General features: G+C 42.1%; 1 protein-coding gene across 2 annotated transcripts in view; it reads right to left on the bottom strand.

Moving 5' to 3' along the window:
• Window positions 1-17,391, bottom strand: part of THBS2 (thrombospondin 2) — a 67,972-nt gene extending 50,581 nt beyond the window's left edge. The window contains exons 1-4 of one of the 2 annotated variants that reach the window (XM_042446137.1): window positions 17,269-17,391; window positions 13,897-13,974; window positions 10,462-11,018; window positions 5,725-5,809 (exon numbers count right to left, since the gene is read on the bottom strand). In XM_042446137.1, the coding sequence (XP_042302071.1) occupies window positions 5,725-5,809; window positions 10,462-11,018; window positions 13,897-13,966 (712 nt within the window). In that variant the 5' untranslated portion in view covers window positions 13,967-13,974; window positions 17,269-17,391. The remainder of the gene's footprint in view (window positions 1-5,724; window positions 5,810-10,461; window positions 11,019-13,896; window positions 13,975-17,268) is intronic. The other variant, XM_042446136.1, reaches the window with a different exon arrangement.
• Between the last annotated feature and the right edge of the window lie 1,099 nt (window positions 17,392-18,490).

The raw sequence follows: 18,490 nt of genomic DNA, 5'->3' as shown, positions 1-18,490 counted from the left end.
ATCCAGCCCATTACTGACTCCAAGCAGGCATCCAGAGGAGAGGTGCCATCCTTAGTCACTGTATCAGTCAGAGACATGGAGAGATAGATCTGGGTGTCATCAGCGTACTGATAACACCAAGCTCCATGGTTCCAGATGATCTCTCCCAGTGGCTTCATGTAAATGTTAAATAGCATGGGGGACAAAATGGCGCCTTGAGGGACGCCAGATGTCAGCTCTCTTTTACGAGAACAACAGTCCCCCAGCCTCACCATCTGGAATCTTCCTGAGAGGTAGGACCAGAGCCACTGGAGTGCAGTGCCACCAATGCCTAACTCTCTCAGGCATTCCAGAAGGATACCATGGTCGATGGTATCAAAGGCCGCTGAGATGTCCAAGAGCACCAACAGGGTCACATTTCCCCTGTCGATGCTCAGACGGAGATCATCGACTAAGGCGACCATGGCAGTCTCCACTCCATATCCTGCTCGGAAGCCAGTTTGAAATGGGTCTAGATAATCGGTTTCATCCAAGACAGCTTGGAGTTGGAAGGCCACTGCCCTCTTGATCACCTTGCCCAAGAATGGTAAAAGGGAGACCGGTCTATAGTTGCTCATCTGCAGGGGATCTAGGGAGGGTTTCTTCAAGAGTGGCTTCACTATAGCCTGTTTTAAGGCAGATGGAAATTTTCCCTCTCGGAGGGATGTATTAATTATGAGCTGTAATGAAGATGTTATTATATCTCCTCCCTGAACGGTCAACCAAGATGGGCAAGGGTCGAGAGAGCAGGTCGTCCTTCTCACACAGCCAAGGAGCTTGTCCACGTCCACGGATGCCTTGGATCACTAACTCCACAGAACCCACAATTGTTTTGCCCCACTTTTTCCCAGTGTCCCCTAAAGAACATGTTTTTGGCCCTCTCTGGAAAACTTTAGGAACCTCCAGGTCACACTTTGTTGGGAATAGGCCCTTGTTGTTGCTCTCCAAAATACCTAGAAGGAAATTGAGGACTTTGGAATGATGGTATTTATTTGATTGAAACATGGAGCACATGGACTTCAGTTTCTCCAAATTCAAGTAATCAAATACAGAATTGTACATTAAAGATTTTCCAGGGAATATTTTACTCCCCATAATCTTCTTTCTCAATATTAAACACAAGATTCATCATCACCATCATTATCATCATGCTTAAAGAAACACAGAGCAGGACTCTTTCTAAACCAGACTATCTCTTCAGCAGACAGCAGTCTACCTCTGTCAGAAATATACTTGCTGCTGTCACAGGGGTCCTGCCCTGACTTATGACAAAATATCATACATAGGAAAAATAAAACAAGACTACTAAAAAAAACCCCACATACTTCCTACTTTATTATGCTTCTTGGCTTAAACCAAAAAATTAGTTGGGGAAAGTGTACCTAGCATTTCCCTTGCCAAGACTGTACAACAGTATTTCTTTGATGTTCTCTGAATATTCAAACCCACGTTTGGAGAATATATATTTAACATAAATTATTATTTAGGGACAAAATCTATTTAGATAGGAGAGCCAAAGAGTCTTCATAAATGTATTGCTTCATTGTACTACCACTGCAAATGATAGTATGGGGAAGACAATAGCAGGGCATCATAGTTTTGCTTGGACAAATTACTGTTAATCAGAATTCCAAAGCTGCCAAGAATTTTTTTAAAAAAAAAACAGGCTGTATAAACATTGTTAAATGAGAGCAAAATTGGGCTTTAGGACTGTAAATATCCAGAGGCATAGAAATACAGTTAAGAACAGAAACTGTTTGGCAGGGGGAAGACAATTACTGCTAATCCTGCTAATCAATCTCCCAACAATGACAATTGTTAAGTAAACCATCTTCTTAGGTCTGTAATGAATTGTTTCCAGCACTGAGAAATTTAAATAACTTGGCTGTCTTAGCCTCTAGACTGGAAGCTCAAGAAGTGCAGCAAAGCACAACAGAACAATTTGTTATGAGCTACCACTTGTTTTCAGGAACATCTTCAGTGAATGAAAGAAGTTATTCCTGTCATGTATGCACATAATAGCTTTATGAGGTTATCACAAGATGATATTTTTGAGATTTTTAAAGTGAGCTGTTGATGTAGAATCAGCACAGGATACAGGTAGGCAGCACACACTAAGGCAAAAACAAACACTAAGGCATCACTTCCTACTGGCAATTCACATCTAGTCAAAGCTAAAACCTGGGAGTCACATTTCTTAGAGGATTACATTTGATTATTTGTATTTCTAGATCATTTCTGACAGCAGGGGTGTGGAATATGACCCGGCCAATCATAACGGTTAATATGAGTTCATCACTATCTAGAAAGCCAAATGTTTCCCTCCCCTCCTTTAAAATGTAATGGGTGTAGAGTGACTGCATGGTCCTCTGGATTTTATTCAACTGCAAATCTAATGATTCCTAGGAAACACAACCAGTTGTGAAGGATTATGAGCGTTGCAGTCAAACATCTTCTGGAGGACCATTGATCCCCCCACTTCTGTTATACTGGAAAGCCAGCTTCTCAGTGACCATATCTACATGGGCCACATAACACGTCCTTCCCCTGTCCTCATGTTGATCAGTCCAGACAATGCAGGGGCCAAATCCTGATTCTGGTTCAAACTGCCCTGACAATGCAAGACCAATTCAGCACAGAACCCACATTATACCACCCTTAAAATGGGTTTTAAAAACTCACACTTTCCCAGGAAATCAAGAGCCCTCCATAGCAATGCCAGATGGCTGTTTGCACAAGCATCCCACTGTACCACCCACTGCCACTACTGCTGACACAAGTCACTCCCTCTGAGGTCAGAATGAGGCCCCAAACCATGTGATCAATGTGGGGTGTCTCATTTTTTTGCTCAAAGGGAGTGAATTGTACCAGTGGTAGTGGCAATAGCAGCAGTAAGCAGAACAGTGGGATGCACATGCAAACATCTGCCCAGCATCATTCTAGAGTGCCCAGATACTGGGAGGAATACAGGGCAGCTTCAGGATCAGAACACTCAGGGCTACTCTTGGAATATTCTGGCCCATGTGGATGCAGCCACTGATGTTTCAAGAGGAAACAATGCTGTATGAAAGTGTGTGGCTGTGTATCTGACTTTTCTGCCAAAACAGGCTTGAAATGCAAATCACCTAAAACTTTACATCTGACAAGAGAGGTTAGTGTTATTGTATTTGGTATTTGTTGTTGCATGACTTATCTTAAGGAAAGGGCAGAGAAAATAAAGCTTCTAAAAATGAATTGTAATAAAGTACTTTTAATGTGTGTGTGTGTGTGTGTGTGTATTAAAATAATCACAGCTAAGCCCTACATTACATGTCCAGTAACCAGTAACTTGGACCTCAAGGTCCAGTAACTTTGGGCCTTAAATCTTCCTCCTGTAGATTGAATTGACCTTAAAATAGGTTTCTTTACAAATTACATATATACCCGGCTGGCAGTTTCATTCTTCAAAGTATGAAGAAGACATTTTCAAAGGTTCAAAGAGTTCAGTAGGAATTTCAGCAATTAAAACAGATCCATCATTCTATCCCTATTCTTCAATTCTGGGAAATCAGGAGTTGTAAATGAGCAAATGGAAAATCAGGAAATGTAATAGATATATCACTCAAACACTTCTCTCCATTTTTAAAAAACATTTTTCCAGGCAGCACTGTTATACAAATGAAGAGCAGCAGCATTTCACAAAGAATTAACTCTAATTCTGCTCCTGCCAGAACTGAAAATCTGGGCACCAAAATACTGATGATATAAACAGATACAAGAGCTAAACTACTACTAAGTTATATAAATAGCACATAGCTAAGGGCATGTCTCCATAGGCCAATTAAACTGGCTTCTCCCTGCCCTCACTGAGACCAATCTTCATGGCACAGGGCCAAATCCCCAATTTGACTTCTGACTGTCTTCTTGAGAAAAGGCCAGCTCCACACCTAATCCTGCCTATCCTGGGCTAAATATTTTTTTTAAAAAAATCACCTTTTCCTCTGAATTTTGTAGAAAAATCTGGAGCACATCAAGCAACTGTCTACACATGTATCCTGCTGTGCTGCTAGGCACTGACACTCCTGGCATAAGTTGCTCCCTCTAAGGTCACAACAAGGAGCCCAACCATGTGATCAACACATGGTTTGCCTTACACCTGCCATAAGTCAGAAATGGCATAAAGACATAAAGGAGGAGGAGGAAGAGGACATGACAATATGATATGATAACAACTAAGGGGTGAGCAAAAAGAGGCCTCCAGACTCTTACTAGTTATACTGGTTCTGTTTTGGATTTTTTTTAAAAAAAAAATGTGTTTCTCCATTTCCCCTTGTATTACATGAATTCTATCATAACTATTACCGCAGATTGAACTGTGCACTTACAGAATCTGGCAATCAATATTTTTGGTTTTTCTTGCATTGTATCAGTTTTTGAATAATTAATGTGAGGTCCATTATTTCTCTCTTTAACGTATTTAGAAGCTTTTCTAACTCTGGTCCCATTATTGTGTCTTTTGGGGATCACCAAGGAGTGGCAGGTGCTACAGGCTATATTCAGAGGAATGTAGTATGCCTTTCCTAAGAATGAAGGAATGAATATGCCTTTTCTAAGAAAACCCTATGAAATTCATGAGGTTACCATAGGCAACCTTGAGACACATACACACAAACCAAAGATTGTATCATGCATTAATCTTCAGTTTTAATAACTTATAAATATATCATACAGACAAGAACTTTGCCCCTGCAAGTAATGAACGTGCCCCCCTGCTTGTTTGTGCCATAGTGATGTCAGGTAGGACATGGCCAGAAGATTGAGTTCAACTCTATATATGCTAAAATTTCCTTTCCCTACATTTATGATTGTCAAACAAACCCGACACACAGCAAAAGCTTTCTCTGGCAGGTTACAGACCGCCATGAAAGTACAGACTGAGTCCGTACAAAATGGTGGCTCCCCTTCCACATGGGGGCCGCCATGACGACGTCACGACCGTGCCGCCTCTATACAGGGCGGCGCGGATGTGACGTTGTTGCTCCGCGCCAGGGCGCTTAGTGTGCTCTTTGCACAAAGCAGGAAGGAGCTCCGTTTCAGAGCTGCTTCCTGGTTTGCGGCGCCGCTTTGCTTCGCTGGGCGCAGCCTTCAGATGGCTGCGCCCAGTGAAGCAAGGAAGAAAGGGGCCAAGCGGCCCCTTTCTCCTCCTCCCCACCGCCGCGGGGTGTCCTTGGGGCTTGAAGCCCCAAGGACACCCCTTTTCAGGCTGCGGGGAAGCGGCCTTTTGCCGCTTCCCCACAGCCTGCAATGCGGCGGATTGGGGCCTTGGAGGCTGCCAGTCTGGCAGCTGAGGCCCCAATGCACCGGGGAAAGGGGCGGGTGCAGCCCGCCCCAAACGGGTGGTCTGTAACCCGCCTCTGTTTGCTTCTCCATATGATACTGAAACACTTTCATTCTTTTCAGGTCATAAAAGCATGGGAGATGATCTGAAAATTGGTGTTTTTCCGAACAGGACAGTTGCACAACCTGGAAGAGAACAAACGTGCTTCAATATCTTGCAAGGAAGCAAGCAGAAAGACTCAGCATTGTGTCGGGTTTGTTTTGTAATGCAGTAAGGTTCATGGTCTCCCTTCATCTTCTGCTTATTCACACATCCTGCTAGAACCTGCAGCTAGGCGGTAAGAGGCAAAATAAGCCATTAATGAATAATGGTACTTTTTTTTTCCTTACCTGATTGGCTCTTCTGGCATCCTTTGTTGCGTAAGATATCCTCTACTGACGTTCCAAAAATCAGATGAATATTTTGTATAAGACCCTACAAGCAATAATTAAAAAGTCTTTTGTATTATTATAAGGATATAATAGCAGCTTGTTGGACTACCTTTTCTTCTCTTTACATTTTCTAACTTAACATTCAAACCTACTGAATTGTAAAAAATATATTTTTAATATTATTCATATACTTGGTTCATAAACAAAGCAGGAATTTTTCAGCACAGAATATTCAAAAATTCTAGAGTACTATCAGGTACCCCAGTTTTCTTTACAGTAGCACATAGGGCTATTCCATATGAGAGATAAAGTGGTAGAGTGGTCAGCAGGCATTACATACTAGGAGGTCTTACACAACAAAATCATAAGGTGGTCTTTAACCAGCTTCTGAGCCTCAGCAACCTTACAAATTGTAGTAAGAATGCTCTCAAATAGGAGGAAACAAAGTATACCATCTTGAGCCCCATGAAAGTATAAGCAAATGAAAGAAAACAATATTTTAGGTACTCTACAATTTCAGTTTATTTTTGTATCAGTTTAACTACCATCTTTAAAAAAAATCATAGGATTGTGCTGAAAATTCCTAGATAGTTAGCCCTAGCAGCAGCACAGAATTCTAGTTCTCAGCATTCCATGAGAGAAATGGAATGGCTAATTAGCAACCTTACCCTGCACTTTCCTACTCAGAAGTGAATCTCATTGCACTCAGTGTGGCTCACTCTCCAGAAAGGGAGTATGAGATTGTAGCCTAATTTCCTTGCATCTTTAATATACATTTGTTGACTTTCATTTTTCAGCAAAACTAGGTTGCATACCAAAAATAATTTTGCATTCTGAAGCTAGCATATATCAGACTCAGGAACTAGGAAAATTTCAGAAAGTTGCAGCGAAACACAGTGACACAGGGCTATTCCATATGAGAGACAAGGTGTTCTAGTAGTTGTGTCACCCTTTAAAATACTTGAAAGCTGCAATGGGAGACACATTGTAATATAATCTATATTTTTTTTAACATAGCAGAGTACCAAATACTAGATCCTGGGATGTACTGCAAGTGTGCAGAAGAAGCATTTCCACTCACAACCACAATGTTTCATGATATTCAATGCTCTTTTCTTGGCCTTTTGAGTTGGGGGGAGGGAATCATTCTAGCACTGGTTTGAGTCTTTGAGCATTTTGGGGAGCATGTTCAAAGACTGAGCTAATTTTGGCTCCATCAGACCTATGTGCTCCCACTCCCTGCTTAGTATCACACTCCCAACAATCTGCTTTTAATGTGAAGTCGAAGGCTTTCATGGCCGGCATCCATAGTTTTTTGTGGGGTTTTTTTTTTTTTTTTTTTTGGTCTATGTGGCCATATTCTTCTAGAACATGACCACATAGCCTGAAAAACCCACAAAAAACTATAAATCTGCTTTTAAATTCCTTCACAAAGGGAACCAGTATGAAATTTCTTGGGTGGCTAGGAGAGGCCAACTAAGAGATTCTAAGAGAATCACACCACCAGCAATAAAAGATCACCTAAGATTCCAGAAGGGAATTTCACTCAATTTTATAGCTACAGGGATTAGTCACTGGGACTATAGATGATGCTGTCTTCCTTGGCAAACAGCCCACTGGACTGACTTCTGAGTAATGTGATGAACTGCACTTTAATATTACTAAAGCATTGTGCATGGCTTATTGTGCATGGATGTTTTCTGTACTCAAACAATTAGGCCAAAGGATCACTCAAGGAGCATACACAGACACACACACATATCCAACTGCTCACTTTTAGAGAGGGAACATTTTATTTAGTGAATTCTTTTGCAGAACTTTTCTATTACAGTTTTGTGGCACACTTAATATTGGCAAGCAATCAGAAACATGGTGGCCTTTCTTTTTTTTTAGGTCAATGCCATATTCAAAAGTTGTACTAGCAAAGAAGCACATAGACCTGGCCCTCTCAGAAAGTGGTGTAGCTATGAGGGGGCCAAAGTGCCCCCTCAAATAATAGTTCTCCCCCTTTCCCAATATTTTCCATCAGTCTCCAAATTTCTAGCAATGCAGTGTCTTGAAACATCCACTGAACATTTAGAAATACAATGTAGACACCTAAAGATGTAGTCAGGCAAAATTACCAAGGGAAGGCAAATGCAGCAAATATAAGAGTCCTAGTTGTGAATGTTCTTCAGTATCTCACTCTAAGCAATTCTAGCAATTTGGAGACCTTAGGAAAAATTCATGAGAGGGGTCAAAATTCTTATTTGTAGTGAAGCAATACCCTCATTTTTCTCCCTACATAATAAGTGAAATACCAGGGGAAGGAACTGGTCACATAGGCTAGCAGGACGATGGGTGGAAAAAACAGCTAGATAACTTATTAAGGAGCAAGGCATTTGGCCTATCCATTAGCAGAGGCAACCTAGACATCTGATTTTAATTAACTATGAAGCAACCACATGGTCTTCACCAAAAACATTATGTATCTCCCAGCAGAACTCTTAAGTGTATATCTGAACAATATTTTACTTGATATAAAAATAAATGGCCCTCTGAGCTCTGAAAGATTTCTGACTTGGGGGAGCCCTAAGGCCCTAAGGCTTGTATCAGTCTATTTTCTTGGCAACAATTGTTTAGAGGGGGTTTGCCTTTGCTCTCCTCTGAGGCTGAGTGTGTGTGATCTGCCCAAAGTCATACAGTGGATTTCCATGGCCAAACAGGGATTTGAACCCTGGCCTCCAAAGTTGTAGTTCAACACTCAAACTACTACACCATAACCTTTATTGTTAATTCTTTAGGAAGGGTATGCACTGACCCCAAAACACAGGCCTCAATTCTCACTTTCAGATGATGACCCAATTTGTTTCAAATCAATTTTGTAGTTCCCCAATCTGACTTGTATCACCATGTGTACCTGAGACTATTACTGGAAATCAAGTGGGTTTTTTATTTGTTTCTCAGAACTGGTTTGCATTTTCAGACAGTTACTCCCTTCTAAGTTGACTCTTAATGGGCTATAAAGCAGCCACATGATCTTCACCAAAGCCCATTCCATATGTTCCTATCAAGTGGAAGATAAATATATTCAAGAGTCAGCATAGTAGTGGCCTCAGCTAAGACACTTGCAGAATTTTAGAACTACTGGTAAAGAAATTTTTCTCAAAGTCCTAATTTGATCATTATTTCCTTCCCCTTAACCCTCTCTGTGTAGTGTAGGAGTCATATGTAAGACAATAACAATAGTATACATAACAGAAGCATGGGAAATATGAAATTATAATGAATTATAAGTGGCTTAATATTTGTTTGTTCTATGTGCACCAAAGTCAAAGGAAGCATAATAGGCCAGGCTGGATGATGAACGTGAACAACACAGTGGGAGAGGCAGAAAGACGTCCAATAGTTCATTCTGTGGTGACATTGGGTCATACAATTGCAGAATGACAGAAACCATCAATATTTTCAGTGAAGCACAAACTCCTTCACACTCCCAGATCCCACAGATGCCACAAAGACTTGTTTAATGTTCCTGTTCCTGTTCCCTAGGAGAGAGAACTGGCAACGTACACTGAAACATCCTGAAACATATTACTTCAGTGGCTTTTCCAAAACACCAGGAATGGAAAGCTATGATAAATCATAATTAATTATCAGTATGTAATTAAAAGCTAGTGTTTCCAGTCACAAAACCACACCCTTTCATTTCTTCCCCCCTCTCCTCCTATACAGAGTGCTTAGGGAGAAATGTATCCATTTTTGCAGACACACCATCTGGGTCACTGGATCCTTCTGAATCTGATTGACACTTTGGTGCAGACATTTCCAGATCTTACTTAATGAGAGTGATTCAATCTGGGATTCTGCTGATTCCAAAACATGCCTTTGTTTTAGCTATCAGAAAATGGGGCTCTTAATTTAGTTATATATGAAGTGAGTAATGTAAGAAAAGCCAGGACTAGTGTTCCAAAACAGACAAGAAATTGAAGTCCCTAGAAAAGGCCCTTCAAGCATGGTGTATGGTGAAGTTTTACCTTACTGCTCTGGCAGAAAAGTTCTGCTTCCTCTTCCCATAATCAGTGGTGGTTAATACCTTCCACATCAACTGGACAATAAATCAACTTCAGAGTTTGGCACAAATTTTAACAGCACTTTCCTAGGTGCTGAAGCAATAGTGCAGGTTGAAAAGCCTAGTCAGCCACAGTGCACATTGGGTGACCTTGGGCCTGTCATTCTCTCCTAACTTAATCTCAGTTATTACCGGACTGTGAGAATAAAAATGGGGGTAGAACTATACATGCAACTTGAATCTTCTAGGACCCTGGAAAGTTGAACTGTGGGCTACAAATGAAATGAAATATTTTATTACCCATTTTAGGGAGAAGAGCGAGACTAGATACAAGATTATAGCTTTCAGTGAGAGCTCCATTAGTTGAATTTTGTTTAGTCTTGACCTAAGAGAATGCAATATTAAACATACCTACCACAAATAAAAAGTCATTGAGTACAGATGGATTTTCGACCAAGTGTAAATGATTAGTGTCTCATGATACCATGATACTCAGTTCAAGACAATTAAGGGTAAAATCTTATACACAGTTACCTGGAAGTAAGTCTCACTGAACTGAGGAGGACTTATTTCCTGATAGATATAGATAGTACTGCACTGTATGTTATTTGACTCATAAACTGTATCATTTGCAGATTACCTACCCGGAAGTGGTTCTCTCTCGCAGATCCTTTTACCACATACATTCTGCTTTTCTCTGCTTTCAGGTTTTCGTAGAAAGGTTCCTCCAGGCTTAAACTGTCAATGAGGTCACACCCAACATAGAGACTATAGTTTTCTCCTGTTACTTGTACAGTGATATTCTTCCACTGTACATCAGCTAAGTCCACATCTTCCAAAGGATATCCCTTTCGGGAGCCATCTACCCAATAGGAAAGCTCAAGTGTATTGTCTTGGCCATTGGAAATAATTTCAAATTGCCGCTGAGAGATGCCAGGGCCATCCAATGCAATGATGGTGCCCCTGGAGTCCCTGTCTTGCCTGAAGGTAGCAGTAAGAATGAACCCCTCATTTTGTTGGATCAGTTGAATAATCTGTTTTAATTTCTCAGAGTTAAGTGGCGGTATATGATCAAACCGGATGAAGCGGTATGCTGGGAACCCAGAAATATTACCCCGAAATGCTTTTGCTCCTATGGTCTTCCTGTTGATGTTGCTGATTTGCATCAAGTCAAATGTGGTCTCATCCACTCTGTCTTCATCTGCAAAGTCATCAACATGGATGAACATGATTAATAAAGAAATGTACAGCATGGTGGTGTCTCATTAGCTAACAGGTCACATTATAAAGTATGGTTTGAGCATTACCAATTAGCATATACAGTCGCCCGTTCCAGACCCCCCCCCCCCCGGCAAGTTCCAAAACTCACACATATTCAAGCCCAATAGGCTTGAATGGGGTGTGTGCGTGCAGGGCATGCACTATGAGTGCATGTCCCATAGGGTTAATGGTAGTTGCTCCTCTGAGGAATTTCAAGTCCGCAGATTTTCAAGTCTGCAGACTTGAAGGGACAATTTGTAGCAATCAACTCACCCATGCCCACAATAATTTTTAAGAGGTAGATCACCTACAGCACTGCATTACACATGGGAAAAATCAGGTGGAGAGTTTGCATGGGTCAGGGCCATCCCCAGCTAAACAGAAATGTACACCAGCGTCTCTTTGAACCCAACCAGCATGCTATCAATGAATCGTACTGGATAAATAATGAAGGAATTAAATTGTGGTCATTCAAGTTAGCCATATGCTCAGGGAATCCCACATATTCTGTTTCTAAAATATTGTGAGAAATAGGTTGCACAGTTTGATTGGAGAGGGGCTATCTTCCAGGCCTGTTTACCCTGGGAGATACTACTTCCTATACAATTCTTTCTATCTCAGCTGAGGAGCCACATCATACCTTCTCCTCACTGCCAAGGTGGAGAGGAGTCCAAGTACAGAATAGGTTTCTCCCATGTATTCTCAGTCTTCTCATGTCACATGGAGGCACTGGGAGAAGCAGCAATACAGCACTTCCCATAGAACCAACGTAATAAAAAGCACAGTGCCAAGTTTCTTAAGATGGCAGAAAGATTAGATTTATTTCAAAGTATGCATTGCCACTGCTAGTTTTCTGCATTGCATAGACTGTAAAGTGCTGCTTTATATTAAATCAGACCAGTGACCCATCTAGTCTAATGGTCTAGTTAATCTTACAGGCATCTAAAGGATCACAAGTAAGGGGCTTTCTCATTCCCAAGACCTAAGACTAAACCTTGGACTTCTCACATCCAGGGCTGAACCTCTGGATTTTCCCATACAGTGTTACCCCGGGATACGAATGCGCCGCCTTACGAAATTTCCGGGTTACGAAAAAATCCAATTGAAAAAAACTGTTCCGGGTTACGAAGGTTATTTCGGGTTACGAAAGAAATTTTGGTGCTTTTCGGCGCTTTTTCGCACCAAATCGCGGCTTTTCCCCATTAGCGCCTGTGGGGTTTCGGCTTGCGAAAGCCTTTCGGGTTACGAAAGCGGCGGCGGAACGAATTATTTTCGTAACCCGGGGTAACACTGTATTTTAATTTTCTGATAGTATTGAACTATCATGCTCACCGTGGCCCATGAAATGTCTGGTAGTTGCTGGTCAGGGATGACTGGAGCATGGTAATATTTTGGGACCCAAGGCTGGGAAAGACAATGTTATGCCTTCTTCTATAGAGCTAAGGCCCCATCATCAGAGGGTAAAACTCCTAATGACAGCTCTTTTGTGGCTTTATTGTGACATTTTAACAATCTTTTTTTATCTTATGAGCCACGGGGATGTTTAGCCTGGAGAAAAGAAGGTTAAGAGGTGATATGATCGCCCTGTTTAAATATTTGAAGGGATGTCATATTGAAGAGGGAGCAAGCTTGTTTTCTGCTGCTCCAGAGAACAGGACCCGGAACAGTGGATGCAAGCTGCAGGAAAAGAGATTCCACCTGAACATTAGGAGGAACTTCCTGACAGTTAGGGCTGTTCGACAATGGAATTGCACTCCCTCAGAGGGTGATAGAGTCTCCTTCCTTGGAGGTCTTTAAACAGAGGCTGGATGGCCATCTGTCAGGGATGCTTTGATTTGGATTTCCTGCATGGCAGGGGGTTGGACTGGATGGCCTGTGCAGTCTCTTCCAACTCTATGATTCTATGATTCTATGATTCTATGACTTTGGGACTCTTTTTGGGAGAAAGGCAGTATAGAAGTGAAATAAATAAAAACATATATTGTTGTAGTTATTGTTTCTTCTTTATGGGTTATGAATGATTGCTGCTAATCCAGCAACTCTGTCTATTTGGCATTGGCTCTTAAAGAAATTGTAGAAGTAATGTTCTTAGTGAAACTGAATGAATGTTTAAATCGATAGCACTGGGTCTTATTAATCATCTAGGAATACCTGCTACTGTTGTAATATTTACTGAAATGAAGGAAATGAGAGTTAGCAGTGAAAGTCCCAGTGACAAGAGGAGGAATCTACTCTGAGATTTAGTGTGAAATTTAAGGGAGTTTCCAAATGTGCTGAATACTACTCTTAAGGCTGCAGTCCTGGAATAGATTCAGTGCTCCATTGACACAGGAACCACCAGTCATCACTATGAATCCCATATATAAATTATTATTGTGGTCAATCAGGATGCAAATTTTAAAAATGGCAGTTTTTCATACGATTGGCTGAATGTCAATTCTCAGCAAAGTGAACCAAATTCTAAATATAATTAGCTGAGTTGCCAGTGTGTAAGGAGACCACAAGTTAATTTAGTGCTTCTGAACAATTGATGTGCACTCAAAATTTGTTCCATTGATCTTTTTGTTGGTTTTCCCCCACCCATTTCCTTGATACATTTCTTGTAAGATATGTTGTCTATTCAAGCTAGCTTCATGTTTCAGGCATGCAATGGAAATAAATATTTGAACAATTATTCTCAAGGCCAAGCCAAGTGGGTGTGCATAAGACTGCAGGCTAATTTCTTTGAGAAACTGTGTTTATAGTTATAGCAGTTTCTGTCTACTCTTTGGACATGAAAAATGCTTGGACTAAAATTTTACAGATATTTCAAGACATACCTTGAGCCTCTGATGAATCCCACAAAGTTAACAAGATTGTCAGCCACAACAGCCAGCTCCGGTGTAACATAATGCCTGCTAACCAAGATATATGCATTACTGAATATCCTTTTCCATTTTAAAGACTAATACATCCCCCACAAATGTACAAAGGAAACTATTTTATTCCAATTAAATTCTGCTTCTTTTTATTAACAGTTTTATTAACAGTCTACTCTAAATGGAGCATCCTTATAAACCCTGCTATTCATATAAAATTACTATGTATTTGTAATTTTCAAGTATGTTTCTGTATTTGTGTTATAATCCCTATGCTTGATCCAGATTTGATTTTGATGGCATTGGTGAGAATCCTCACTCAAAAACTAGTTAGAATGGGGACACAAGTGTTTAATAACTTTCCTAATAAATTCATGGAAATATATATAGTATAACTAGGATTGTCTTCAAAAGTTTTCCATGAGACGCCTAGGCACTTAAATAGTCTACTAGTTATTGCATCTCTTAAATCCACTTTTGGCTAGCTACAGAGCTACATTCTTGGAAGATAATGGTATTTCCAGCAGGGTTTCACATGTAATTTAACTTATATATTAAGCTATAACAGCAAATTCCAGTCTCTCAGTCTCAGTCTCAGTCTCAACTCTCTCTCTCTCTCTCTCTCTCTCTCTCTCTCTCACACACACACACACACACACACACTAGTTATTTGAAAAATAGCAGACTGCTTCTCAGTAGTTATTGCTATATCACGGATGCTATATCATTATAATGCATTTTCTTTTGGATGTAAGGCTGCAATCCTATCCAGCCTTATACTCTATCCTATATTGACTTTATATAATGTTTCACTGAATACCAGTAGGTATTACTTCTGAGTAAGCTTGCTTATGAATGGGTTGCACATCTGGTCAGGGTCTGAATGCAGTCAATAGAGTGAACCTAGTCACATATTACTTTGATTTGAAAGCTTCAGTACATTTCATGATATACTTAAAAACCTGATCCAGATAAAATTACAAATTCACAGCTTATTGGCATCAACCCCATTGAATTCAATGGGATTTACTTCTGACTAAATGTATGGCTTGAAAAGGAAGTCTTTTCCACTCACTGCGCCAGTGCCGTCCTTGATGCACAATTCCAAAGATCACATCACACCAAAAGCAAGGAATGTTAACTTATTTGCACAAGTGGATCGTGTCCATTTTGTATGATGGGACCTTGTCATTCGCAGACACCTACTTGGTCCTTTGGCATAATGTGTGGCAATTAACTAGAGCAAGGGGACTAGCCATTCAACAATATTCCAAGGCTAAGTGTGGGCAGAATGGGAGTTGAAGTTAAGCACTGTTTCAGGCCCTTTACTTCCCTTGGAAGATTTAAGTGCATGCTTAGCTACTCTGCCAATAAGTATATATATATGATCAACTATACAGGCATTGGACAAACTGCTTTGAGCCCATTGTAATCTGAAGAAACACTTCATCTTATCAAGCCATGGCTGCATTATCAAAAAAAGCAATCAACATAAAAACTTAGTAGGTGCCATTCCTGGATAAGAATACTGTTGACAAAGTGTCTGATTCAAAATGATGTTTTCTTGTGCAGAATGGGGGTTCTTGCACCGTTCCCATTCATTTCAGACACCAGTGAAATTAATGAAGAGTTTTCATGGAGCTTCCATTCATTTCACATGGGGCTTGCTTGGTCACAAGCAACTGTGCCCCAAAGATGCTGCTGCATCTTGTGCCTTGGGAGCTCTGGGGAGTAACAACTTGCCCTGCTTTAAGGATGCAGGCTTTAAACAATTGCTGGACGACACAGGACTTGTTCCCAACTAGATCCACATAAGATTGTCCTCTGGGGTTTATGTGGGGTGCTGGACAGTGAAAGTTCCCATCCTGAAAGCTAAAAATTGATAGTCACAGTCTCCTTCAAATGCTTCACAAAAATGACTTCCATTCCAATCCATTTCTCCAGGAAAACTTGCCAGCAATGGGTTAGTCCTGTGTCTTATTAGTCCTAAAGCTTGGCTCCCTTAAGCCACCGCTGAAAAGCTCTTCTACAAGAAGGAAATAGGTAAACAGTAACACAAACCAACCACCCAAGAGACTGAGAAAAGGAGGTAGGCAGCAGTCCTGTCTGGGTACCAGTCCCATTGCACTCAATGGGACTTACCCCTGATCTAAAGAGGCAAGGATCAGACTCCAGCATGGTGTAGTGTTTGAGTGTTGGACTCCAACACTGGAGAGAGAGCAGGGTTCAAATCCCTGCTCAGCCACAAAAACTCACCAGGTGACCTTGGGCAAGTCACACTCTCTCAGCCTCATAGGAAGGCAAAGGCAAGCCTTCTCTAAAGAAACTTGCCAAGAAAATCCCATGATAGGAAACGACTTGGAGGCACACAACAACAACAACAACAACGGACTCCAGCCCTATTTAATCTCCTCATGAATTCAAGGACCTGGGGGGGGGCACTTGCCTCATTGATTTCATAGGACCTTTGGGGGGGGGTCATTTGTCCCACTGACTTCAACAAGACCTTTTCCCCCAAAGCTTGTGGAGAGGTTTTTTCCCCCCCTGGACTACAACTCCCAGAATCCCCCAGCCAGCATGACCAGTAGCTGCACTGCAGGATGAGGATGCTGGGAACTGGAGTCCAATTTTCCTCGAATTCTGCTTCTGGTAACTTTGGCAGCATCCGCCTTGCAGAAATAATCCGGTTTGGCACCCCTTTGGCTGCCTCCACGGCTCTGTGCTATGGAATTCTGGGAATGCTCGTTTGTTGCGACACTGTTGTTCCATTTTAATAATGTATTTTGTTTAACTGTTTGAATTAAACAATTCCCAGAATTCCATAGCATGAAGCCGTGGGGTACCAAACCGGATTATTTCTGCAGGACGGATGCAGCCAAAATTGGGAGAAGCAGGGGGATTCTGGGAGTTTTAGTCCAGTGGGGGGGACACTTCCCCACAAGCTTTGGGGGAAAAGGTCTTGTTGGAATCCGTGGGACAAATGTCCCCCCCCCCCAGGTCCTATGAAATCAATGGGGACAGTTGAACTCCAGTTCCCAGCATCCCCCAGCCTGCACTGCAGCTCCTGGTCATGATGGCTGGGGGATTCTGGGAGTTTTAGTGCTCCCCACAAGCTTTGGGGGAAAAGTTATGTTGAAATCAGTAGGACAAATGACCCCCCCGCCCAGGTTTTATGAACTCATAGGGGTGTCAAACCGGATGATCTTTGCAGTGCGGATGCAGCCACCAAGCGCCCTAAACCCCTCCCCTGAACCATCTCCACCTGCAAATGGGGAATTCCTCATGACACCTTCCCCTCAAAACACTTTTTCTCCTTCATCCCCAAACTTTTACCTGCTCTCCCGCCTTTCCTGAGCGCCTCGCTCCAAGCCCAGAGGAGGCGAATGGCCTTTTTCTGCGGCAGATGCAGAGCCTTCTCCAGGAGGGGAAAGGAGCAAAGAGCGTCCGTCTGTCTCTCTCTCTGGAGTGGCTTCCCAGAGCTTCTGGGGCCGGCTTTATATAGGCGAGGGGCTGTCACTCAGCCAGCGGAGGAAGCGCCTCGGACCTTCCGCGGCAGGGCCAGAAGGGGCTCCCTGCTCTCGGCTACCTGCAAGGCGAGCCCAGCCCCAGCCTCCCCCCCCCCCCTTTGTCGCAACGGGGAGGGAGGGACCAAGTGGAGAACAAGGGGGGAGCCAAGGGCATCCCTACTCACTCTGGATCCCCAAACTTTGCTGAGGAGGGAGGGGCAAAGGACAAAGGGGGAGACAGAGGGATGCCAAGGAAAAAGGAGCTCGTCCCTGGCCCCAGCTGAGGAGAAGCAGGGGCCCCTTGGAGTCTGAAGGAGCCTCAGGACCAGGGTCCAGAAAGTGTGCCTTCTTGTCCAAACTCTGGGTAATATAGGTTTGGAAGAGGCCACAAGGGCCATCATCCAGTCCAAATAGCACCCTGTTGGGTTTATCAATTCCATTTTGGGGAGAAAGGTGGGGTATAAATCCCACAAGTAAATCAGTAAACAAACAAATACTGTAAACAACATTTTGCTTTGTCAAGAACTGCTGTCTTTTCTAGTGAGTTCTGTTTTCTCTTGAGGTATCCAAAGCACAACAGCCTAAGCTTAGGCCTCTTGGGCTGCATCCACACTGGAGACATAACCCGGTTTGGCACCACTTTAACTCGTTTCTGGTTCAAGGCTATGGAATTCTGGGAGTTGGAGTTTGTTGTGGGACAAGGGCTTCATTTGCTTTTGGACCATTAATGTCCTCTCTTGTGCAGCACTATAAAAACATTAAAAGGCATAATAAGAAAGGTGAAAAGCAGCATGGGTGCATATGTCAATGTGGTATAATGGCATGATCCAGTGAGAGGAAGAAATGAAGGCATTGCCCCCGCAAGTAAGAATGTTAAAAAAAAACATGTAGGGTCCTCACAGCCTTGTAGGACAAGCCACCACAAAACATAGGACATTCAAGATAGCAATAGCAAGTACATTTCTATACCACTTATCAGTGCACTGAAGCACTCCCTAAGCGGTTTACAATGTGTAAGCCAATGGCCCCCAACAAGCTGGGTACTCAAT

Source organism: Sceloporus undulatus, chromosome 1 (genome assembly GCF_019175285.1).
Source record: "Sceloporus undulatus isolate JIND9_A2432 ecotype Alabama chromosome 1, SceUnd_v1.1, whole genome shotgun sequence".
NCBI classification, from domain to species: domain Eukaryota; kingdom Metazoa; phylum Chordata; class Lepidosauria; order Squamata; family Phrynosomatidae; genus Sceloporus; species Sceloporus undulatus.
Note: the sequence above shows the minus strand (reverse complement) of the source record. Positions and strands in the feature narration are given on the sequence as shown.